At 40.5% G+C, this 27036-nt stretch overlaps 1 protein-coding gene across 2 annotated transcripts in view; it reads right to left on the bottom strand.

Annotated features, from left to right (window-relative positions):
• Positions 1 to 2429: 2429 nt before the first annotated feature.
• Positions 2430 to 27036, bottom strand: part of LOC146986397 (RNA-binding Raly-like protein) — a 54668-nt gene continuing 30061 nt past the window's right edge. For both annotated transcript variants that reach the window (XM_085780623.1, XM_085780624.1), the window contains 5 exons: positions 16464 to 16672; positions 13200 to 13313; positions 10378 to 10529; positions 3933 to 3984; positions 2430 to 3232 (listed from right to left, as the gene is read on the bottom strand). In XM_085780623.1, the coding sequence (XP_085636749.1) occupies positions 3946 to 3984; positions 10378 to 10529; positions 13200 to 13313; positions 16464 to 16672 (514 nt within the window). In that variant the 3' untranslated portion in view covers positions 2430 to 3232; positions 3933 to 3945. The remainder of the gene's footprint in view (positions 3233 to 3932; positions 3985 to 10377; positions 10530 to 13199; positions 13314 to 16463; positions 16673 to 27036) is intronic.

Below are 27036 nucleotides of genomic sequence, written 5' to 3' on the forward strand. Positions count from 1 at the left end.
AAGGCGCGGTGTCGAAGGTCGTTCTGACTCTGATGAGTGCAGTAAAACCTGCTGACAGTGCAGCATGTGGCTCACTGATTGATTGTCATTGTTTGTACATGATAAGGGCCGACTGATTTAATGAGTGTATTATAAACAGTCTGAATGGAAAGTTAAACTTTAATAATAATCCTGTAGTGTAACTTATATTTTTATTTCACCTAATCATTTGCTCTGTCAATACTGTCCTATGTTTTTCAACACATGTCTAAAACTTCACTCTATGTATTTTCAGTATCTTGATTATGATGAATGTCATAACCTGTTTAATATAACCTGTTTAATAAAAATGCAGAAACACAAAAGGCAGTGAGTGTGTTGATGTTATACCAACAGTGATATAATCTTATTTTTGGTGGGTCACTTGCTGCAGTGAAATTTGGGTATTATTGAAAATAATCAGATTGTAAAAAACAAAACAAAAGATCAACAACCATAAAACAATATGATTGTTCCAGATTAAACTTCCAATACTGATCTTTTGACTATTCGGATAGACACATGGGCTGATAATTTAAGAGATCATTTGTTCCTGCTGCAATCGTTTTATATAACACTTGTTAAAATGTTTTTTGTGTTCATCTTTTTTGTCATTGTTGTGTGAGCTACTGGACTAACTTGAATTTCCCTGCTAGGGATGAATAAAAGTATTCTCTATTCTCTCTCTAATTACTTAAATTGAACCAAAACAGCATTGAATTCACCCAACAAACCTTTACAAGAGCTTTTTCTGTTGATGAAATACCAGATAATTACTACATTTAGTGCCAAATTAAACCAGGATACCTCAATTCCTAAACAAAAATATATAATTATTACAAACGCAAAGCTCCAACACATCTCTGTTTTGTGAAAAACACCTTTACTGCACTCACATTGAAATACGTTACATTCAGCACTGACAACAAACACAAAAGCATCAACAGCAGTTTACACACCGAAGCCAAATTAAGTGTCGTCGTATTTCCAAAATGTTTCTGTTCCTTCAGTTGCAGAATTTCTTATTAAAACATTTCAGTGTCATATTTTTTTTTTAAAGTCTGAAATAACATTTTAAGTATAAAGTGCCACTACTGTACACATAAATATTTTCAAGTGTTGTTTTCAAACTGGCAAATATTTTACATGAATGCATCTGAACATATTTACAGTCAGTCACAGTTGTTCATGTCCAGCTGGGTGAAGAAGATGCTAGAGGAAAAGTCTTTAATATGTTTCACTTGGCAACAGTTCTCACCATTGAAAATCAGTCACTCACTATCTGGTGTGAAAGAAAACACATAATCCTAGAAGGCAAGTGGTGTAAATAAACTAAATATTACATAGTGAATGAGTATTTACACTGGATTAATTAAAATACTGTGCAGTGCGTCCCAGAAATTGAGTTGTCATTTGAGAGTGGGTTGGAAAAACATTTATTTTAGCCACTTAACTTAAACTAACCTGTTTTTATCTTCTGTTGATCTGTTAACAAATGGAGTTGGTAAACACAACTATTGAGTTGCCTACACCAGCTTGTATCAGCTCTTAACCTGAAACTGCGTTATTTTATCTGCTAAACTGATAGGTAAGCTAAACAAAAACTTTTCTTTTCATAATTAAAGGAACACATGGACCAAATAGTTAAATAACTTATGTGTCAGCTAACTAGGACCAAACTGTTTTGGTCATTAAAATACATTGGCTAATGCTGCTTTCGAGACAACGCGGAACTTGGAATCTCCCGGTTGAAAACTCAGATTTTCCGACAACAATCTGCACTCGTGCAGAACCACACCGTCAATGGTAAAACATTAATTAAAATGCATATTAAATGTGAAAATAGTAATACATTAAAACGTTATGAAAGATGCAATATTTATTTATGGTTACAGATGAAGCTACTGATGTTGTGGGACACAGTAAATTCATGTTGTTATTTCTCTTCGATTTTAAATGATCTGTTTCATGATTTTAAAATGCTTATTAAAAAAAAGAATTGTGCCCTTTGTAATGTTTTAATGTCTTAGCGACGTGAAGCACTTTGAATGCAAAGTTTGTCCCGGTCTACCATGTTTTTGGTTATTCTGGCATGTTGTAAATCAGAGTTTTCAACCGGGAGATTCTAAGTTCTGAGTTGTCTTGAACGCAGCATTAATCCAAACGTCCAAATCCAAACATTTTTTCATTAAACTGATCCGTTTAGCTAACCTAAACCAAACAATTTCATATGTCAAACCGATTAATTGAAGTGTTTTAGCCAATAAACTCATCAATTAGAGAGGGGGGAACTGAACACTTTCACCCTCCACTTTAATCAGCTAGCTGAAAAAAACCTAAACAGTCTGATCCATTTGTAACTGAGCCAAACATCTGATTAACAGTTAGCTAATGCAAAGGCAACTGTTAAAGGTACTAATCTAACAATTGAGTTAAATCAAATTGTTAGCTGAAGTACTAAATAAGCCTAAAGTGTTAAAAGTGGGGAAAATGCACCTTTCCCATTTATATCCACTAAGTTTATGCTGATTCTGATTCCAGGAAATTGTCAGAGCCTTTATATCAGTTTATAACTGATTTCCTGAGTGAATTAAATAGATAGAATAAACAGAATTCACCCAGAGAGGCATAAAGCTGTGCTCACTGAGCCTTTAACATTAAACTATAATGTAGTCCTGTACACAGCTGGTTACACATGATGATAAAAGGCCTGATGAAAATAAAATGGGTGATAAGGAGCTGCCAGCTGCCGCCACACTGACTTTAATAACATAGATCAGAGTGGGGTCCACGAGGGGGGGGCAATTTGTTAGGGTGATAAATGGGGACAATTTCATCTTTTTAGTAAAGAAAATGTATTTCATTTTCCAATTTAGCTATGGACAAATATAGCATGTACTGTAATATAGTACATACCATATACTGTATATAATATACACAGGTAGCAAAATCAAGCTGAGCACTTTTTTGGTAGGTGTGTTGTTCATTTTAAGATGTTGTGACTGGATAGATTTCATTACTAAGGAGAGACCTAAATAAAATACAATTAAAAAGTTTTGTTGTTACGACCGATGGAAACCAGAACTAAGAGGACAGTGATGGACAGATAGTGACAGATTCAGGTGGAGAGGAGGATCAGTCCGATGCAGTGCATCTTCATCCTCTGAGGCATCTTCCATCCCAGCTGTTTTGTTACTGATTCAAGCTTCTGTTTCTGCAGAGCGAACAGAGAGAGAGAGAAATATGAGCAGATTCTCAGTTATTGTCAAGAATGAAGTGTGTCCTGTTGTATTTGATCTGCTGCTGGCAGGAGAAGAAAGGTCAGGGGTCACTGAAGCCTGAATGCTTGGTTGTGGCCTTTTCATTGCATTTATTGACAATCAGAAACATCTATAGTGGCATCATGCAAAAGTTTGGGCATCTCTGGTCAAGATGTCTGTTAATGTGAACAGTTCAGCAAGTGGAAGATGAATTCGTCCCCAAAAGGCAGAAAGTTAAACATGGAACACTCGTTTGCAACATTTGAATCAATATCAGTGTATTATTTTAGTTTTCTCCAGTTTCAGAGTGAAAAGGGGAAATAAAGCAGCAGCAGCAAAAGAATGGGAAACCCAGGAGACGTGAGCTCTCAGAGAACTTTGACCAAGGTATCAGACAAGATATTTACTATAGTTTCCAAAGGAGGAGGCTAATAGCTACTAACTATGCAGGGGACCCAAACCTTTTCCTGGTGTAACCCTGTTCCTTTTCTGTCATTTTGAAAATGTAAAATAAATATATATTGTTTAAAAAGTAAAGGGAATGTGTCATCTGTAACTTTATGTCTTTTGGAGATCATTTCATCTTCCACTTGTTTAACTGTTCACATTCACAGAAACTTTTGCACGATGCCACTGGAGTGTGAGCGTTTGTACCTGAGCTGCAGCATCACAGGTCGTCCTCCAGATCAGACTGATGCTGCTTTATCTGGAAACACAGAGGAAGAACAAGAAGGGTCAATTAAAACAGGCTGCAGTTAGCCTTGATTAGCACAGCCTCCCTCCTCCTCCTCATCATCATCATCATCATCATCACTGCAGCCTCATTTCAGACGAATGCAACACACACATGTACTGCTGCACACCCACATTTATATTTTTACATCATTCATCCCCCCACTTCATGAAAAAAACCTTGTTTCCTGTTCCATGTTAACACACTTTGTTGCACACTCACACACATACACACAGTAATTACTAACACACACACACACACACACTGCTATTCACATACACTCAGTTTCTTCCTGTCAGAGGAACAATGGTGCAGATTAAGGGCCGGTCTGTTCGCTGCCTCCGCTCAGATTAATGAGGCAGCTTCGCTCTGTCAGGCAGGTATAGGAAGCCTGCGGGCTAATTCTATATCATTATGTTTCCCTGTAAAGAAACAGAAACAGTGAAAGCACCGTTTCCTCCGCTCGGCTGATCCGCTTCACGCCTCGGAGGTAGCTGAATAATAAAAAAATGAAAATTAAAAAAAACCTGCGAGGCGACGACAACAAACACGTCGGCGACCACAGATTATGCAAATTGTCCCTCGGACTCGGACGCTCCGAGCAGAGCAGAGCGATGAGAAACCACATCACTGTAGAGACAGGTGAGAGGACAGACTGAGGAGGATTAATAACATCTGGAACATCTGTAAACGATGCACTAAGGAATTTATATAACTTTGATGTTATCCTTTATTTTATCAATGATTCATTGAGGAATAACTGGCAGATTAATTGATAATGAGCTGTAGAGAGTTCAGCTCCATCCCGTTGGTGTTGGTAACTGACTGTCCACCAGGGGGCAGAGTGACATCACCTTCTGTTACCATCAGAGCTGACTGCAGAGGGGGCAATTACTGTGGTAGGGATTTTACCCTTAGGGTGGGGTAGGTTATGTTTCCTGTGGGGTATTGGTGGAAATATTTACCCTTCAGGGGTAGAAATGGTGTTTAGTCTTAACCATGTAAATGTGTATTGAAGAGGAGGTAGTAGTATAGGGGTATACAAGCAGGGAAAATAAGTATTGAACGCATGGTGAACATGCATAGAGGCCATGGCGGTTAAATGCATTACTCATTGTATTTTTTTTGTTTGTTTTGTTTTTTTACAACTGTCCCTGCTGATTCCAGGTCAGTCTCCTTGGCTCTTGGACGATTCTTCTTAGTTTTCTTTTGACTCTGTCAGAAATCTTGTGAGGACCTGGTCGTGTCCAGTTTATGGTGAAACGTTGTTCTTTTCAGTTCCAGATTAACGGCACTAACAGATAAAACGGTGCATTCAGACACGTCTGTATCCAATGCATCAGGATGTTCTGCAACATCAGTTTCTGAAGGTCTGGAGAAGCTCTTTGCTTTTCTCCATCATGAGAGGCCTCCTGTGTGACACCTTGGTGATGAGAAACCTTTTCATAGGCGTCAGTTTGGACTAAACCAGGTGATATTACTTTGCACTGATAGGAAACAGGATTACTTTCTAAATACTGACGCACTCCAGCTGCTTTCTTGTCTTTTCAAACCTTTTTGCACCTCCTTGTTTTATTACTTTATTACACATTAATTAATTTACAGGCATACATGTTTGGATTTATTTGTATGTGCATTACTTGGGTTGTTGCCGACATCTGGTGAACATTTTATGTCAATAGCTCTATTTGAAATATATTTTCCAAGAGAAATGTTGACGTGCTCAATACTTATTTTCCCTGCTGTATATTCATCCCCGGGGTAGTAGTAGGAGAATACCCTGGCAGGGTAACTGCATACTTATATCCTGTGAGGCTAAAGCTGTGTTGGTAGCTGTAGTATACATTTACCCAGAGAGGGTATTAGTGGTACTAGTGGTATCAACCCTATGGGGCTAGTGGTAGTATATGTTTACACTGTGGGGGTAAATGTTACATATATTTACCCTGTGGGGGTAGTAGTGGTGTATATTTACCCTGTGGGGGTAGTAGTGGTGTATATTTACCCTGTGGGGGTAGTAGTGGTGTATATTTACCCTGTGGGGGTAGTAGTAGTATATATTTACCCTGTAAATATATAGTAGTAATGTATATTTACCCTGTGGGGGTAGTAGTGGTGTATATTTACCCTGTGGGGGTAGCTGTGGGGGTAGTAGTGGTGTATATTTACCCTGTGGGGGTAGTAGTGGGGGTATAGTAGTATATAGGGGTAGAAGAAATGTATATTTACCCTGTGGGGGTAGTAGTGGTGTATATTTACCCAGGGGTGAAAGTAAGCCGGTACGGTCCGGTACTGCGTACCGCTAAAAGATTCAGAGGTGGTACGCAGTACCAGGAAGATCATTAAAGAGATTAAAAAAATAAAATTAAAAAAATTAATAAAAAAGTAAAAAATTTAATAAATCTAATTTCACATGAATTCCCTGTGGTTTGAAATGATTTCTGTGAAATTGTCTCGGTTATTATTATAACACATAGTGTTACAAGATCCCGACCCAATCAAAGACAGAGACATGATCTACTTTCTGTGCGCAGCAGCGCTTTGCCCTCGGACCGCAGCACGCCACCTGCAAGCAACTGCAGTGTGCAGCTGTGTGCAGCTGTGCACCGCGGAACACGCGCCGCTCGCTCACTGCTGCTGATTGAAGACTGAACCGTTTTTTTCTGGTACTGTGAAACTTTGCCCTCAGCGCGTCATGGCGAGTCCTGTCGGGACCGACGCGGACGTTACACGCGGTCCAGAGCATGCGCTGGGTCTCGGTGCGGCTACAGTCGAGCTCGCGGTCCGTTTATGTGAACGCGGCTCCAGCTGCTCGGTGTGCGCCACAGCGGTGGTGCGCGTTTAGACCATAGTAGGTTGGTGTTGTCACGATACCAACATTTTGGTACCGGTATCGGTACCAACATGTTTTTCGATACTTTTCGGTACTTTTCCAAATAAAAAGAGAACACAAAAAATGTCATTATTGGCTTTATTTTAATAGAAAATCTTAGAACTATAACATATGTACCAGTAAATAATCAGTAAATCGGTAAACAGTCACTGCTGCTGCAGGATTAAAATTCCATCTATATTAATCTGAACTCTTCCTAAATTAAAACATTAGTGGTCTGTTTAAAAATGAATATCAACTTGTTTTCTTTGCATTATTTGAGGTCTGAAAACACTGCTTCTTTTTTGGTTATTTTGACCAGTTGTAATTTTTGGGAGAAATTGTCATCAGAATGAAACACAAACGTTCATGTTAGACACACACACACCTATTGTTTCCCATACGTTGATTCTGCCCACCCCCCCCCCCCCCCCACGCGTAGCGCTCCTTCGCTGTGCTCACTCACTCACAGAAAGAGAGAGAGAGAGACTATGCATGCCAGTGGTGATCCGCGGTACAAACGAAACGTAGCAGTGTTTGCATTAATTAACGAGTCTGTGGCGGCCCGTCTCTCTCGCGCGCGGCGCGCGCACACACACACACACACACACACACACACACATAAACACAGGCACATGGACAGGTGGGGCTGTAAAGGTAATAAAAACAGCACCTTGCTTCGTTTGTGACTCGCTCACTCGCTCGCCTCGGCTCAAATTACAATGCGGCGACTTCACGTGGCGACGTCACCGCTGCCGGCGGCGCAAAATGAAAGTACCGGTCCCATCTAAGCGCAGTATGGTACCGTTTTAAATGCGTCAGTACTAGGGCTGGGTATCGTTTAAAAAAGTTCGATACCAGTACCGATACCAGTACCCTTAACACGATACCGATACCAATTGAGTACTTCATTCGATACTTTTTTTCAACTTCAGTAGATACTAATCATGTGAAAAAAAAAGCAATCGGTTATGTACATGAATGTCACCACTCCTCCCCATTCAAATTTTTTTTTACTAGGGATGGGCAATGAATAGTTCTTAAATAAAATAATTTTTTTTAAAAATCTAATAGTTTGAGACAATCATCTTGTATGAAAAAAAAAAAGTCTCCTTTTATTTTCACTGGCGCAGAAAGAAACATGGAAAGACTCCACCAGAAAGTTCTGTGTGAAACTCTGTCAAATAAAAAACAAATGAAACTGAGGTGCAGCTCAAACTCCTGAAGGTGCAGATTCGGATTAGAAGCGGCCGGTAAATATTGATGTAATAGTTTACACCGGGAGAGGAAACTTCCTCGTTTAGATGAGCGCTCATTACGTAACGAGGGCTTCATTGAACGGTACCGCTGTGATCAGAAGCAGTAACGGTGAGTCTCACTGTCCGCGATTTCATTTTTAAATGACAGGCAGCTGTTCAGTCGGTGATTTAAAACCATCGATTAGCGGTAGCGCCGCTTCGCTACGAGCGGGGAGAGAGAGGGGAAAAAGAGAGGGAGAAGGTGTGTGTGTGTGTGTGTGTGTGTGTGGGCGGCGGTGGCGGCGGCGGGGGGGTTCAGGTGCTGCTTCTCATTCTAAAAGACGGACAAGAGAGAGAGAGAGACCCGCTTCACCGCCGTACAAACTGTTGTTGTTGCGGTGGTGGACCAATCACACCGCGCATTGAATCGAAGAACACTTGCAGCGATTGGCTGCGAGCAAAACCATAGAAACAGTCTTTTTTTCTTGATCTGGGTACACAAAGAATCGATTGCAGGTATCGATTGACAGGCGCAGTTTCGATACTACTTGGTACTGGGTTGTTTCGGTCGGTACCTGAAAAGTATCGAGTACCGATACCCAGCCCTAGTCAGTACCCCGGTACCACTCTAGTACCGGTATACCGAACAACCCTTTAGTAGGCTACATCCATGATGGTTTGAAGCAGAGAAAAAACAAACGTGTGTAAAAACAAAACGGAGCTGAAAAATGAAACAATAAGTCAGTTTTGCACCAGTCTGTGGAAACAGCCTAAAGTGAATGAATGACAGCAACAGTTGTATCATTGAACTACTGGAAGATAAAAGTAATGACTACATGACTTTCCGTTTGTGTTGGGGCATATTTACCACTTTAACTCTGTTTTTACTTCATTGTTAAACCACAGTAGGGCTTAGTTTGATGAGAAACAGTTATTTATTTATTTATTAAATAAAGTAGCCAATTTAGAAGCACATGTTTTTTTCTTCTAATTAAATCGTGGTATTGTGTAAGTATCGAGAATCATGGAAATTTACTAGTATTGGTATCGGTATATAAGAAAGCTCCAGCCTTGATGGCGAGACCGCAGGCTGTTTGCAGGCTAGGATATGTTCTTTTTTATTTATTATGGGGATCAATACCTGACATTGTCCTGGGCCAGTGGTTAGAATGGTGGGGCCAGCGATCTTCAAAATTTCCTTTATTGTCTACACCTGACCCAGCCTTCGAAACGTGTACCACACGTTTAACGTTTGTTGCAAAATGTCCTAATTAAAATCTGTAATAATAATAATAATAATAATGCAGAGAAAAATAACTTTTGGTAATAGTACCGGCAAGAATTTAAAACTACTTTCACCCCTGGGTAGTAGTGGGGGTATAGTAGTGGTGTATATTTACCCTGTGGGGGTAGCTGTGGGGGTAGTAGTGGTGTATATTTACCCTGTGGGGGTAGCTGTGGGGGTAATAGTGGTGTATATTTACCCTGTGGGGGTAGTAGTGGTGTATATTTACCCTGTGGGGGTAGCTGTGGGGTAGTAGTGGTGTATATTTACCCTGTGGGGGTAGTAGTGGTGTATATTTACCCTGTGGGGGTAGTAGTGGTGTATATTTACCCTGTGGGGGTAGCTGTGGGGTAGTAGTGGTGTATATTTACCCTGTGGGGGTAGTAGTGGTGTATATTTACCCTGTGGGGGTAGCTGTGGGGGTAGTAGTGGTGTATATTTACCCTGTGGGGGTAGTAGTGGTGTATATTTACCCTGTGGGGGTAGTAGTGGTGTATATTTACCCTGTGGGGGTAGTAGTGGTGTATATTTACCCTGTGGGGGTAGCTGTGGGGGTAGTAGTGGTGTATATTTACCCTGTGGGGGTAGTAGTGGTGTATATTTACCCTGTGGGGGTAGCTGTGGGGGTAGTAGTGGTGTATATTTACCCTGTGGGGGTAGCTGTGGGGGTAGTAGAGGTGTATATTTACCCTGTGGGGGTAGCTGTGGGGGTAGTAGTGGTGTATATTTACCCTGTTGGGGTAGCTGTGGGGGTAGTAGTGGTGTATATTTACCCTATGGGGGTAGCTGTGGGGGTAGTAGAGGTGTATATTTACCCTGTGGGGGTAGCTGTGGGGGTAGTAGTGGTGTATATTTACCCTGTGGGGGTAGCTGTGGGGGTAGTAGTGGTGTATATTTACCCTGTGGGGGTAGTAGTGGTGTATATTTACCCTGTGGGGGTAGCTGTGGGGGTAGTAGTGGTGTATATTTACCCTGTGGGGGTAGCTGTGGGGGTAGTAGTGGTGGTAGTGCAGCGGCTCGTCCTCGCTGGCCTCTCCTGGCTCTGGACTCTCTCTCTCCAGACTGCTGACCGAACCTCGGCGAGGAGAACCAGACACACTGGGCTCCCTGCTCTGAGGACACTCTGACACACACACACACACACACACACACACACACACACTTTTGAGTTTGCAAAGTCTTTAACGGAGTCGACTCTGCTGTAAATCAGTCTAACACCTTAATGAGGTCGTCCTGTCACTCACACTCATCATGACTCAGACGCTTCATTGGAACAAAATTAAAAAAAAACAAAACAAAATGCACTGAGTTACATAACGAACTCGGAGTCACCTCTTCGTGGTCGTCTCAGGTCACCGCTCTGTTTATCCACAGGCTGAGGAAATATCAAGTAGAGTCTGAAGTTTAGTTTCATTAGCTGTGTAGTTTCAAGACGTGTTTGTGAGGTCACTGTGATATTGACCATTGGCCTTTTACCACCAACCTAATCAGTTTGCCCTTTCACAGCGCTGTCCAAATGTATAATGAGAATTACTGGAAACTCACTGGGTGCAACTGTTCAACTGCTCATTAATGCAAATATCTAACGGACCAATCACGTGGCAGCAGCTCAGTGCATTTAGATCCGTAGACGTAATCAGGATGATATGCTGAGGTTCAAACTGAGCATCTGAATGAGAAAGAAAGGTGATTTAAAAGGATAGTTCACAATTCAAAATTCAAATTTCACTCATTATCTACTCACCCTCATGTCGACTAAGGGCTGAGAGAATTTTCAGAGTTCTCCGTGCCTTCTCTGAGTTACGGGGGGGGGGGGTCCGCGCAGCAGTATTTGTCCCTATAATGGTTGTGAATGGGGCTCACTTTTCTTTGTCCAAAAAGACACACCGAAAAACATCCAAATACCTCCATAGTGCTCGTCTGTAATGTCCCTCTTGTATTGAAGCCCCGACATGAGAAATTGTTCCGCCGGTCTGACACAGGAAGACCAGTGAACTGAGACACTGGGAGCTCCCGCTACAAACAAGCTTAAAATATAGACTTATTTAATTTTTTTCGGAACAATTTCTCATGTCGGGGCTTCAATACAAGAGGGACATTACAGACGAGCAGTATGGAGGTATTTGGATGGTTTTTGGTGTGTCTTTTTGGACAAAGAAATGTGAGCCCCATTCGCAACCGTCATATGGACATGCACTGCTGCGCCGAGCCCCGCTGTAACTCAGAGAAGGCAATTTTCAATTTTGAGTGAACTATCCCTTTAAATCTATGCCATGAAGAGTCAAGGTCGATCTGAAGTCCAACCTGGTGACTCAAAGTGTCCCATACGTTCATATGAAGTTGTGTTTGGTCCTGTGCAGGTGAAGGTTTATGAAAACACCTTCATGGAGAGACCATCTCTTTGTATTTCCTCTTTGATCTATGCTACTAGAACAGGTACAAAAGACCGACTGTTTGTTCTTTAGACAGTAACATATAACCTTTGTGAGAAACATCAACATGTTGCTTTGGATAATTCCCTCATCTTTTTATCCTCGTGAGGTAAAACCGGGGGAAATAAAACCAACACACACACACACACATATAACTCTTGAGCGCTGAAGGGGAGCTTATGAAAGGTTATGAGGCCGGTGTTTATCGCTGTTTACCTCGCTGTCATAATCCACGCTCCACTGGCAGCAGTTTTGTCATTGAACCATTAGTCACAGATGCAGTCTGATAGCAGATCACATCTGATGGTAAACACACACACACCGACTCACTCTGCATCACCAAACGCCACCGCCACACACTACAACAACTCCACACCACCTCCACCTCCAATACCACCGCCCACCGATCATTTGAAATAATAAACTTCATCTGTGTGGATTAAACCTGGATCACTCTGATGGATGAGGCCGATACTGTTGTTTTTAATAAAAGTGGGATCTTTCTGTGTCGACCACATGATTCACATTGTCAGGTGACATGTTGATTAAAGTAGATCCACCTCCTGCTCGTTGTATCCTTCCGCCAATAACCAGTCACAATCTCTCCTTTTGTTTCCAAGTTACAGCTTCAAATAATGACCAAAAGGTTGTTTTTTTTTGCAGAACGTTATGATCTCACAGTGAGGTTGATCTTTGACCATAGTATGTCGTTTTTTAATTTTATCCATAAAGACGTTTGTTAAAGAATTAGGGTGGAAATTGGTGTATGAATGAATTCTTATGTCCAAAAGCGTGTTTTAATGAGATCACAGAGGCTTTGAGCTTTGACCTTTGACCACCAAATTTTCATCAGTTAATCCTTCACTCCACGCGGATGTTTGTGCCAAATTTGAAGAAATTCACTCAGGGATTTATTGAGATACTGTGTGAACAAGAATGTGATAGATGGAAAAAAAACAAAAACATCGTGCTAGCTCAGGGTCAGGATTAAACCAAATCAAAACACCTGTCTCCCAGCGCTGAGTCAAATTAGCTCCCTGGAAAGCAGCAATTCAATCATATATTCAATATATTCATAGAGTCCTGAACTGGCACCATACTGTACATTGACGTCTGCCTCGAGTGACAATGAAATATTTTAACTGAGACTTAAAAAAGAGTGAGGCTCAATACATAAACATCTGTAAACAATGTAGAAATAAAGCCAAATGTATTGTTCTTTTAAACCAAAGAAAATATTAGTATAAATACTTAAAATATCACAAATAGGACCAATATGTCCTATTCAGACAATTATGTAGAACTACAACAAAAACCCATAATTCATACAAATGATAAATGGTGTGTAGTTCGGTTTGTACCTGAGACGTCCTTCCTCTGTCTGTCCATCTTGTCCACACAGTCCAGCAGGCCGTCGATCTGAACCTTAATCACCGTCAACTCCCTCTTGATGGCGAGAAGCTCGGCCATCTTCACTGCAGAGACACAGAGGGCGGTGGGCAAAGATTCAGAGGCCACAGGCAACATCAGCTTCAGACACTTATTTCTATTGCAGCCATTTCAGACAATCATTTCCTTGTCCCACTTCCTGTTTCAACATGACAAAGACACAGTTTGCCCTGTTTGCTTTGGGAGAAGTTGACTCCAACCTCAAACGCATCCAACACCGCCAACGGGATCAAGAGGACATAAAGAAGAGACAAGGCGCCCAGTCGTGCACAAAACAGTCTGAGTTAAAGGTAGGGTGGGAGATTGTGGACGATACACTTTAACGAAACATTCAAAATGATTGGATGGTGTTTTTACAGGATTGTCTGTCCCACAGGCGCACTGCAAAAACTCTAACTCTTACCAAGAATATTTGTCTCATTTCTAGTCAAAACAAATAAAAAGTAGCTTGTTATTGGACCCTTTTTACTTCTTTCAAGCATATTTGCACTTGAAATAAGTAGAAAAATTTGATTTAAGTGGAAAGAGATTAGTTTTGAGAAGAAATTAGACATTTTGACAAGAAATAAGACAAATATTCTTGGAAAGATTTTGAGTTTTTGCAGTGTGGCTGGCTTTTTTAATTTTTGTGAAAAGACATTCAATTAATTGGTTGCAATCGGGGTGTGAAGCAGATTTTAAGCAATTCTGTAAAAAAATGCTCCAGAAAGAGATCTCCAACCCGACCTGTAGGGTTTCTAACGAAGCTGCATGGGAGCAAACACCTGCAGCAGGTTCAACATCTGGCACAGGCAAGATGCTCAACAGGAGCAGTAATGAAAACGCTGATTCGAGAGGTTTTTCTTCAACATATCTGGACCAGAGTCAGATTTTTTCAGGATGTGGATGTGTTCTGGTTCTCTGTATCCCTGCACCACCTCACCATCCTCTCAGGGCTGCTCCCACCTCCTCCTTCCTTCCCACCACAGGAGCCTCCATCTCTGGCTGTGCTGCTCAGCAACGGACCCCCGGTGCCGCCGACATCTCACCAAACGACCCTGAAAACTACTTCACCCGCTGAAAGCTTTTCGACCTCGGGAAGCAAAGGCAAAGGCAATCTAATTTCCCCGTGATGGGGTGCAGTAAAAACTATTAAGGCTTGTAATAAACTAGTATAAACAATTCTTATTTGCCATGCACTATTAACTCGGTCTAATTGCGAGCGCTGATAGGCTCGGCTGGGTTATGGCGAGGAGGAGAAGCCCTGCGGTACAGAAGCTTTTAATGAAGAGACCATCTGGCGCCACCCAAACCCCCAACCCCCCCCTCTCCACCCGCCTCCTCTTGCTGCACCCTGCGGCCCTAACACTGAGACGAGCCATCACACGGGCGGGAGATAACATGAACAGGGTTTTTAGAGAGGAAACATCCTCTGAGTGCTCCAGGTCTCCACGGGGGCTCGTGTCAGCCGCTAAATTTTAAAGACTTACAGCAGCAGCAGCAAACGTGAAAACAGTCAGGTGGACAAGAATGGAGGGAGAGGGGGCAAGGGGGGGAGGGGGTCGAGGCGTTTAACACACCTGTGCGCTGACCTCTGCCCTTGGTGTCTCAGACCTCTTCGGTTAAAAGCTTTTTAACATTCAAACCCACGCATCTGCTGCTGCTGCTGCTGCTGCTGCTGCCTCTGACATTACAGCTCTGATGTTTCTTTTTAGTGTTTTATATCTCAGAGCAGGTCAGTAACAACCCACTTATAGTGATTGTTAATGTATTTAACGACCATGAGGGTCTCACAGAAACACCTTGGATATAAAGAGAGTCCCTGGAAACCTGTGAACATACTGTACAACATTAAAGGGGAACTATGGAAGTCTGGTCTCTCCTCCTCTGTGTCTCTAACCCTCCTCTCCTCCATGTGCATTTGTTTTCAACGAAGCCGGTGAGGAATCAATCCATGGAGCGGTGGATAAGGTTATTTATCATATAGGCCTATGATGTTATGATGTGTATATGTGTATGTTTTATCTGTCATAAACAAGAGATTACGGGTTACGGGACGCGTTACGTTTATGTGGCGGTGCCGCAGAGACGAGAGCAGGGACACCGGGTCGGAGGCTCTGATCTTACAAGGTTGATTTGGATCCAAAAGAAGATATATGTTTTAAGAACCAAAAACTCCTCTCTCAGCTTCTCTCTGGAGCTCTAGTAACAACAGGTCAGTGTCAGCCAATCAGAAGAGAGGAGGAGGATCTGAGCCTCTCTTCTGATTGGCTGACTGTTTTCTAAAGTGATACAATAAAAAACAGAGCAAATTTCAGAATAAAACACTCAGAGAAACCAAATCTTGCAAGTTGTTGGATGGTGTCAACCAGGTGGTGGGGGGCGGGGCTTTGGGCGACTGCTTTGTTGTGACATCACAAAGTGACAGGAAGTCCTGACGGCTGGTTTTAAGGCTCAGTTTCTGTGTTTGGAACCGCCTATTATTAATAAGTTTGACATACCTGCAAGAAATACCTATATGTAACTAGATAATACTGTAAGTATGAGGATTTTGTCCCATGATGCATTGCAGCTCTTCAAAATACAATAGCAGGCTTTTTTTTTTTTAAAGTCAGGCAAAAAATAATCCGGCACAAAAAAAAAGAAAAAAAAATCTGGCACAAGAAAATCTACTTATATTTATGTTTTTTTTGCCTGACATTTTTTTTTCTAGAAAAATGTGAAAAATTTACTAAATGACATTTACATTTCCCCATTGTGGGCGAATAAAGGATTATCTCTTCTTTAACAGTGTTTTAGGGAACACTGTAACAGCTTCAGCCTTCATTAAAATCTAGTTGGTGCCAGTTAAAGCAAATATGCATCCTGGGATAGTTCAGTGTAAACATCAGCGTGGTAATAGCATACTTAACTAGTTCATTTACTTGGCAGTTTGCAGTATATACTCATTGGCAGGACATTAGTGGGCAGATACAACCGTTTTTAGAGTGATATAATAAAAATAAAGCAGATTTCAGGTGAACACTCCTCTGGTGTTAAAACTGTAGAAATCTGCAGCTAAAACCGTCAGACTGATGGATGTGGCTCAGTAAAAAGTAGATTTATTTAACATTTCTCTTCAATATTTTGCAACGTAGATGTTATAAAGCATCATAAAATAAGAATAAAACTGAATTACTACAGTGTCTCTCTCTTACATTTGGCGTTGCTGCTGCTGCTGCTGCTGCCGCCGGCCGCCGGGCCGTGTGCGCTGTTGCTCCTGCTGGACGCTCTGTTGCTCTTCATCCTCAGAGCCGCTGTGGAGGAGGAAGAGGAGGAGGAGGAAGAGGAGGAGGAAGGACGAGGCCGTTTGACAGGACTGGGATCCACCGGGACGGAGGAGGGGACACGCTGGTAGTCAAACACCCTGCAAAAAATAACAATAACACACACAAACAAGGATTAAACACTCACACACACATACATACAGTGCAGCTGAAGTCCCATAATGCACCACTGCCCGAGGCTCTGCAGCAACGTGCTGCTGCTTGTTTGTATCCTGACTGTTTTATGGCTGTAATGAAGTGGAGGGTAATTTATGTCGTGAACAGATTTCATCTTGTAACAAAGTGAAGATCGGCTCGGTCTGTGAAGTCGTCACATCAAACAACAAACAAACCAGAGGAGGAAACGTCTCAACTAGAACACGTTTGGGAATGTTAGAAAAAACAAATAAACACATCCACCTCTGGGCATGTAGTTGTTGTTGTTGTTGTTGGTGTGTTTCCTCTTTTTCTTTTCTTATAGATTTATATCAAGAATCTTTAAAAAGATCTCATGATTATTCAGGTTGGTAATGAGTCATTTCCTGCAACATCTGTTCACTGTAGTTTTTTTTTTTTTTCATGAAACATGCATGATGAAACTTCACATTCACTGCCACTGTGAGTGAGTTTCCTGATTGGTCAAAAATGCATCAAGTCATGACTTTTGTGTCTATTTCTATTTATACTTTTGGGTTTTTTCAATTATTTATTATTATATCAAGGGTTTGAATGTGGTTTACATGGTTTTTTGGTGTTGAACCCTAACTTAAGGCAAAATTCTGTCACTATGTGATGGACAATAACGTTTTCATCTCGAATGAATAGGGTCCATTGTTTCTTTTGTTTGTTTTTAATGTTATTTATCCTGTACACTGCTGGACCTGAATAACGTTTTTGGTTCCTTCACATTACACTTTTTGGTACTTTTCAGTCACTGGTGGTGTTTAGTTTGGTGTTTTTTCTTGCTTTCATTGTGTTGTGTTGTGTTTTACGTGTATGTTTTTAGTGTAGATACAAATGGCTGCAATTGTTTTAGTTTATTGTAATGCTGCTGTCATGGCCAGGACACTCTTGTAAAAGAGATGTCTGATCTTAATGGGTTGTTCTCCTGGTTAAATAAAGATTTTTTAACATGATGAATGACAATAAACTGAACTGAAGTGAATCCTTTGCTACATTGGCTTCATCTACACAAATAGCCTACGTATCATTTGAAAAACTTTGTAACATCGGTTAATTTTTGTATATGAAACGATCTCCGTCTACATCAGGGTGTCAAACTCATTTTAGTTCAGCAGCCACAAACAGTGCAATTTGATCTCAAATGGGCTGGATCAGTAAAATAATAGCCTATAAGTAAAAATAACTATGATGACTAATTTTTCCCTGTTTTAGTGCATTATTAAGATGTTTACGGATAATGAACTGTCCTTTTACAAAACATATTATGAACAACTTGAAATTTCTTGATAAAAATATGTGCAATTTCAACTATATTATGCCTCTTCTGTCTTCTACGTAATTTTAACACTTGGCGAAGACATAGATGTAGATGAAGAACCAGAAGCTGCAGTTCCTCTCCTGCCCACTAGAGCGAGTCTCCAACAGTGAGTCGATCTCCGTAGACTCAACATGTTAAAATGTCCTTTAACTTCACAGCAGGAATCAAACATGTTTACAGTCTGGTGCTCTGCTCTCTTTGATCTCTGTTTACAGGTGAATAAATGTAATTTATAGTTCAGCTTCTTCACACAAACTAAAACCTTTTAATCGCAAACGACCACGAAGAGTTCGAGTCCCCACAACATACTGAATACCAACACACTGTCACACACTGTCAGCGGGTATCAGGTGCATCAGGAGTGTGTGTGTGTGTGTGTGTGTGATGATCTGTCTATTTAGTATTCAGGTCTTGGGGTCGACTGTAATTGGGTCACATTTACACACCAGCTATTCATTTTCATTTGAAACTTCTTCCTCCATTAGTGTGATCGACGCGTTCAACCTTTAGCAGGAGGAAGACGAGGCAGCGGCGACGTCATCGTTGTTATGGCGATGAAGATGGATCTGGACCAGAACTCCATCACTCAAACCAGTCAATATTTAGACATTAATTATTTTACTAAACTTATAAACCTACTCTCCATCTCTATGTTTTTGCTCTATGTTATCTCCTACATTTCCCAGAATGCCTTTCAGCAAAGGGACGTGGACTTGGAGCTGTTTGATGTGGATGTTACACAGACAGAAATTGAACATTACTTATTATCTGAATAACATTTTTTTTTACATTTTAAGATATAAATCACATTTTAAAAATAAATGCCTTTCATTACTTAAATCTAAAAATATTACATTTTAAGCATTTTTAATGTAATTTTTTTTATTTATGTGTTTGATGATGACAATGTGCATCAATAAAACCAGTATATTACGCAAACTCAAACATAGTTGCTACTCTTTGGTCAATTTATACTATATTGCATTGTGTATATATTATTTCATGAACATAAAATAAAAAGAAGAATCGCCTCGCAGGACTTTAGGAATGTAAAAATATCTCAGCTTTAGTAATATTAGTTATAATCTTTATTTATATACAGTATATCACTTTTCTTAAGAAGGTTTCAAAGTACTTGAACTTACTGAAAGATAAAAACAAACATAAAACAATAAACACACTCATAATTATCCAACTAAAATGCAGAAATAAGATTTTGCATCAAAAATAACATTTGAAAATGTGATTTAGAAACAGAACAAACAGACCTTAGTTTGGGCGCTCAGACTACAAACACCTGACACCCAATTAAAATCTAATTAAAGATTTAAAATGCCCTGAAGAACAAGATGAGTAAAAACCAACATGTGTTTTATCTGTGATTCATTCATGTTGCTAGAAGAACAAGTCAAGTACGAGTCTGAAGGACGTCCTCTCACCTCCACAAGAAAAAGAAAGAAAAAAAAAACTCTTAATTCTTATAAACGTATTAAAGTGATTTATAAAGAAGTTAATTGAGAACGAAGGCTCGACCGTTACCATGGCGCCGCAGCTGAAAGTCGCCTGAAAGTGAATCTGTCTGGTCTTAAACCTGCAGCAGCTGCCGCGACTCACTCACCTGCTGCAGGTGAGACTCACTCAGATATCTGCTCCATCTCACACTGCCTCATCTCCTCCTCCTCCTCCTCCTCCTCCTCCTCCTCCTCCTCCGGGGGTTTGTTACTGTCTGATAGTGTGTCTGTGTGTGTGTGTGTGTTGCCGTGGTGATGATTGACAGGTCCAATTTGATGCAGAGAGCGATAGAGGAGGCGACGGGGAGGACGACGAGCAGCCTTTCCTCTTCCTGTCAACCTCTGCTGTCTATCACAGCCGCATCTACAGCTGGAGGAGGAAACATGAACACACTTCATCTCTGTCGCTGTCTCACACACACACACACACACACACACACACACAAATAAATGAACATGGATAAGCACACACACAGACACACACAGCCGGTTCATTTTCAAAAGACGCCTCACATTTACACTTCAAAGGCCTGAGGTGATAATAACACGTGGCCTCATAATGTTCAGGGGATTTTCACGTTTACACCTGAAATGAGCGAGAACACAACAATAACGACGAAGCGCGGTGCGTTCAAGGACGCTCCGTTCAGGAAACAGGGAGTTTTGAGGAGTCGGACCTGGTTCTTTGAAAACCGTCAACCATCGGTCAGAGGTCAGAAGACGGTGTGATGCATTCAAACACCTGTAAATCTCAAACTGAACTGAAAAAAAACATTGTAAATAAATTCTTCTTAAATAATTTGTATAAAACCATTTTCATTTTACATTCATTTTTTATTTCTGCTGCTTGAACATGTAAATTTCCCACAAGTGGGATCAATAAAAAGTCTTATCAGTTAGACATTTTTTTAGTATTGGGAGTTTACTTGTATATTTCTATGTCATGCAGGGCTGTAAAAAAAAAAAAACTAAAAAACTAAAAAACTAAAAACTAAACCTTTACTGCCAGCAGTCTGCTCTTAAAAATTCTGTCATATTAAAAAGACATTTTAACTTTTAGTTTATCTTTCTGTGTTTTCAGTTGATAGAATAATTGTATTACAGTAAAATAAGTTGTTATATGTGATGTAATTTAACACAGAAAACTTGTGAAAATATTTAAAATTTTTGTTTTGTATTGTATTTTTACAAATTGTTTTTTACAGTGTACTTATAGTATAAATGCTATATTAGCCTACACACAATGTTTTCGATAGATAGATAGATAGATAGATAGATAGATAGATAGATAGATAGATAGATAGATAGATAGATAGATAGATAGATAGATAGATAGATAGATAGATAGATAGATAGATAGATAGATAGATAGATAGATAGATAGATAGTTTCAGGTTGTTTTTCTGTTGTTTTATTCATAACATTTATAAATAAATGTTGTTCTTATTGTGCTGTTTCTGTGTTTTATCTCTTATGTTAGTAAAAAAAATATGTACATATATATATAAATTTATATTGTTGCAGAGTAAAGTAAAAAAAAAAATTACAGCTACATAAAAAAAACAACTCCTGATTCAGAGAGCTGAGCAGGTTTCACAGATGTTGTTATATTTTTATCTCCTCACACAGTTCAGAGTTGTTATTTTTCAGGTGAAACTTTGTGACTCCGCTGCTCGAGTCGAGTGTCAAACACACACACACACACACACACACCTACACACACACACACACACACACACCTTGCTGCTGTGAGGATTAACACACCATCAGCCTCTCTCTGATTCATGCGGTCGTGATGATCGGCGCTCAGATGTAAACACACACTCAGACCTCCTGCTGTGTTTGTCCCCGCAGTCTCAACACATCAGGATAACGGCCCAGTGTGTGTGTGTGTGTGTGTGTGTGTGTGTATGGGTGTGTGTGCTGGTCGATGGGGGCTACTGTACAGTACCTCTCTCACTAAGCTGATAATCCGCAGCCCGGCAGATAAACGCCTATAAATATTTACAGGACGGTGATGTTGACACGACCGGAGCTCCACAGCTTTGCATCCCGTCTCAGGCTGCGTTCACAAACCAAAGCTGTGTAAAAGTCTCCAGGAGAGAAAAAATAAAAATAAAAAATACACCTGTTCATTCCTGGAGGATTTTTTTTTAGAGGAGGAAAGACTGAGCATGAAATATACAGGAGAGACTCATTGTGTTCATGTGTTCGATCCATCCACACCTACAGTAGCTACATGGACAGTTTAGAGTGGCCATTTATTATTGCTATTATCATCATTATTATTCATGAATGAATAGACCGTATTTCAGTCAATGAGCCAAAAACAACTAGAGACAATAAAACGACAGCTGCAGTGGAGATGAAATGTTCAAAAACTTTGAGAAAACACCCAAAAGTCACCTTGCTTGTCTCTAACTCTTCAGGTTACGTCAAAATTTCTGAGTTACAGCCAAAAAAGTATTTTTTTTTAAGTTTCTATGAACTTCACCTTTGAGATTGGATCACCAAAATCTAATCAGATGTTTCAGTATCAGGTTGGTTGACAACGACAAAACCAGGAAGTTTATGAACTGTAGTGTCTGCCATTTACGTAATCTCATTGTGTGACGTTTAGGGGACATAGGTGAAATGCAGCGTTTGTATGTGAGGTATTTTATGAAAATCTGTAAACTTCAGTGTCTGGATGCGAGGTGTTTAGGGTACATCTGTAAAATGTAGTGACCACCATTACTCTGTAATATGAGGCATTTTGGTAAAATCTGTAAATTGCAGTGTCCATCTATAGTATAGTTTTGCTGTGAGGTGTTTAGGGGACATCTGTAAATTGTAGCACCTACTGTACCAATAGTCTGTATGTGAGGAGTTTTATGAAAATCTGTAAAATAACAGTGTCTACCTATAGCCGGTATGCAAGGTGTTTAGGGTACATCTGTATATTGCAGTGTTTACAATAATGTGGCTGTGAGGCATTTAGAAAACATCTGTAAATTGCAGCGTCTACCTATAGCCTAGGTCTGAGGTGTTTAGGGAACATCTGTAAATTGCAAAGTCCACCTATAGCTGCAGTGTATACAGTCTGGACGTGAAGCATTTAGGGTATGTTCGTAAATTGTGCATTTTAACCTGCCAATATAGTAGCCTATATCAGCTACTATAACGATATCACGTTCATGAGGCCAAAACCTGCATTTCAATTTCATTGCTTTTTAATTCATCCTCAAGTCCAAGTTTGGAAAAGTTCTGTGACGGCGAACTTGAAAATAAAATGGCCGCTTCAACTGCTGCTGCTTGTTATTAGCGTGGACAGTTGTTATTGTTCCATGACGACAGTAACTATGGAGATAAATGACTGATGCTGCTGCTGCTGTTGTTGTGGAGCTGCACAGCCCAGATCTGTGAATCTGTGTGAAAACGTGCGAGGAAAAGACAAAAAGGAGGAGAGAGGGAGGGAGAGAGGGAGGGAGGGGGAGTGATGGAAACTGAGTGGAGTGTTTATCTGAGCGACTGCTGGATGCCAACACACTTGTTTTTCATGCTGTTAGCCTCTTTCTCTCTCTCTTTCTGCACTCGTCCGTTGTTCTCTCCATCCTCTGCTCCTCTCTTTCATCTTCTGTCTCTCACTCTACAGCTTCCATACAGTTACCCCCTCCTCTTCCCTCTCCTCCCCCCTCTTCCCTCTCTTCCTCATCCTCCTCCACCTGTCCTTGACTTCCTGCAGCGATCAGTGTTTCCAGCCTGTGGCGTGGTGTTCAGGCGCCGTCGGTGCCACTGCTGATCAGACGGAGGAGGGTTTTATTTGCATTTTTCAGAGTCCTTGTCTTTCTTTTTAACCTTTTTTTTTGTGCACAAAGGCAAACGGGCCGGCAATGCTGCTGCTGCTGTCACTCACTTTCCCTTTGTCTCATGTAGGTTTTTTCACCAGACATAAAAAAGACAGGGTTTAAAACGGGTCCTCGAAAGCATCGTTCAAGAGTTGACTCAAAACAAGGAACCAAAAACAAAGTTATCTTCGTGATTTCTTTATCTTTTGCTTCTCTTCTGTTTTGCTGTGTGGCCCCTTACTTGGGGCCCCTGAAGGGCAAAGGGGGCACCCGATGACCCCCTTTATTGGCACATTTTGCAATGACAACTTTAAACCCCCTTTAACCTCCGATAAAGACAGTAAACGCCACATTGATGCTGCTGAGAGGACGTCTGTCTGCATATGAGGCGTTTAGGCGGCATCTGTAAAGTGTATGCACCTAAAGTTTACATGTGAGACATTTAGGTGACATCCGTAAACTGGAGTGTCCACAATAGTCTGCACATGATGCATTTATGGGACATCTGCAAATGTTAGTGTCTACCCATAGGCTTCACATTGTAGCATCTGTGACAGCCTACACTGATGTGTTCAGGGCACATCTGTATTTCCTACTGTCAGACAATAGTCTTTTTATTTGAGGCGTTTATGGGACATCTGAGTTGGAGTGTCTGCCAATCATCTATCTCATGATGTAATAACGCCGCATTTTGTAATAAGTTGTTACATGTTGCAGCAAATTATTACATTTTCTTCATTACGTAAAAAAAGTGCTACACCCTCATTTTGTAATAACTAATGCAACACGTACCAACGTATTACAAAATGTGGCAAAGTTTATTGTATACTGCCTTCAAGAATTTTATTACAAAATGTGGCGTTATTACATCATGAGGTGAAATGTATTACATTATTATATAATGCGCCGTTATTACATAATCTGGTGGGATATCTGTAAATTGTTGTATGTTGATGATAGTTTCTATGTGAGATGTTTAGGGGACATGGAGTAATTGCAGTGTCTATCTTTAGTTGGGATGTGAGGCGTTCAGGGGACATCTGTAAATTGCAATGTCTCCCTATATTCTTGACGTGAGGCGTTTAGGGGACATTTCTAAGCTTTAGAATTCACGAAAAGTGTTAATGTGAGGAGTTTAGGGGACATATGTAAATTTCAGTGTCGACCTATAGGCTGATATGAGGTGTTTAGGTGACATCTAGAAACTCTAAAAAGTAGAGTGTGTTTAAGACAAATCTGCTGCCGTAGACGTTTCAGTTAATGATCAGTTTTTGTCCGTATAATAGTCAGTATTTTTGTTTTTGCAGCTGCTGAGTGAAGCGGGAGGCAGGACGACTCCTCTCAGCGTGTTTCCTGTTGATGTGCTGCCTCGCTGTGATCTCCGACAGCTCAGGTGAGTTCAGGAGGTTCAGGTAGGTAGAAGAGGAGGAGAAGGAGAAGGAGAAGAAGGAGAGGAGGAGGAGGAGAAGGAGAGGAGGAGGAGGAGACACTGCTGCTGCTGTCACTGAATCATCAGCTCGTTCGCACTAAAATCGCTGTTGTGGCACATTTCTCATCAGCACAGTGAACGCCACCGTGTTTTCCTGTGCTGTTGTAGCCAATTTGCTGAGTCGTGTTTGTGCGTGAATGAAAGCCGTGTCACCTTCACTGCCGTCAGGGAGTTTTCACAGAGCAGCAGAACTCCCCATAAAAATGTGTTTAGAATGAATTATTGTGTTCTCGGGAAAACTCAGTTAGCGGACGGACAAATGGAGTGAGGACGAAAATATACGTGAATAAACAGAAGTAAAGAGTGATGTGTTCAGGGTCAGTGTCTGCAGTCAGAAATTAGACACTGTGTTTGTGTGTGTAGGCTATTGAGAACAGCTGACAGCAGGAAACACTAGAGTTCATGTAAAACAGCACAGAGGGAGGGAACACACACACACAGATATCACACTCCATCACAGCATCATTATGAATTAATCTGAATAAAAATGAGAAGTAAAATGCGAAGGAAAAAAAAGTAAAACGCAAAACAAAGTGAAAACTGATTAAACATTCACTTTGTAAACACACGCACACACTTAACCCATTTTCTGCATCAGGGTGTTTTTAATTGAATGTAATTTAGTTAGTTGGATCCACACACACACACACAATTTTACTGCAATTTCATTTTCTCCATTAGAGAAATTTAAATTTTCTAAATTACATGTTGCTCTGAAGACTTTTATAGTGCAATCCAGAACTAGTTCATTTTCTCTTTTTCTAGTCGTGCAAAATGAACAAAAACTATTTAATATTTTTCACCTATTTTCTACTTGTTAACATCAATAACTGACTCACTTTCATATATACCATGTCATAAACTACTACTACTACTTTTTATATCTTGTCTTGGATCAAACCCTTCAGATTAAATGCAAAACTGTAAATTATGGTCTTTTCAAATGTTTTAATAGCCTTCGGTTAAAAACATAATGAGGAGTCTTTCTCTCTTTCTTACACTCTGACTTTAATCTTAATGAATCTCTGTCTTGCTGCTCGTCCGTGGCCCTGGAGGCTTTTTCTTTTAATAAAGTCCTCCTGCTTCACAATTTTAAAGGCCTTGATCACTGCATCGACTCTCCTCCTCCTCCTGTTGAATAAATGTGCAAAATCAAAACTCATTTTAAAAATAAACACATATGTCTGTCTCAACATGGTTTAGTTTCTTTAATTCTGTATTTTTTATTAATTAGTGAGCGATTCTTTGTTCTTTTCTCTCCTTTGTTTTGCTCTTTGTCCTTCAGTTTCTTGATAATCATTATTCTCTCTGTTCATCTTCTCTCTCTTCTTGTTTCTTGTCTCTTTTCTCTTGATTTGATTACACTTCAGTGATGTAATTTTAATCTTTTCTTGACCTCTCCCTCTCTCTCTATACTATCCACCTGTCCAGGATGTGCCCCCGCCTCTTCCCCCCTCTATGACCTCTAAGCATAAACAATAGGATATCTAATAGATGTGGACTGTTTTGTCTGTATAGACCGAATCGCCTTGTTGTTTACATTCTACTTCCGGGTAGAAAACCAGCACGTAATTTGAATGAGATCAATAGTAACGAACGAGAGTTTAGCTATATATATCATGTTTTTCACGCCCTATCACTGTTTAGACAAATCTGAAATGATTGAAGAAACATTACTATTTCTGTGTGTGTGTTTTGTGTTGCTACGTGTTGTATTTATTCAGTTTGGGGGAAATCACGGTGTCTAGAAAGCATCAGTGGCTCAGCTGACAGGGACAGCTAACGGTAGCTAAGCTAACGGCGGTAGCTAAGCTAACATCAGGACGTCAGCTGTTAAAACCCTCCCGTTGTCGGACACGACATGAAACTACTCCAGTTAGCTCAGTCATGTTGGAACTATATCTGCTGGAGAAAATATTTTTCCATGGACCGTTTGAGTCACTGAGTTATTAAAGTTAAACAGGTAGCTAACCGTTAGCCCGGCTAATCTATGCTAACCATGACTAATTACAAAAATGTGCACACATAGGCCTAAATAGTAATGTTTGTCCAATCATTGGTTTTATAGACTTTACAAACATCAGATTAGTCTAAACGGCGATATAGTAACATGAAAAATTAGATATACTGTATATAG

This window comes from Trachurus japonicus, chromosome 6 (genome assembly GCF_045865225.1).
Source record: "Trachurus japonicus isolate A0001 chromosome 6, Traja_1.0".
Taxonomy (NCBI): Eukaryota; Metazoa; Chordata; class Actinopteri; order Carangiformes; family Carangidae; genus Trachurus; species Trachurus japonicus.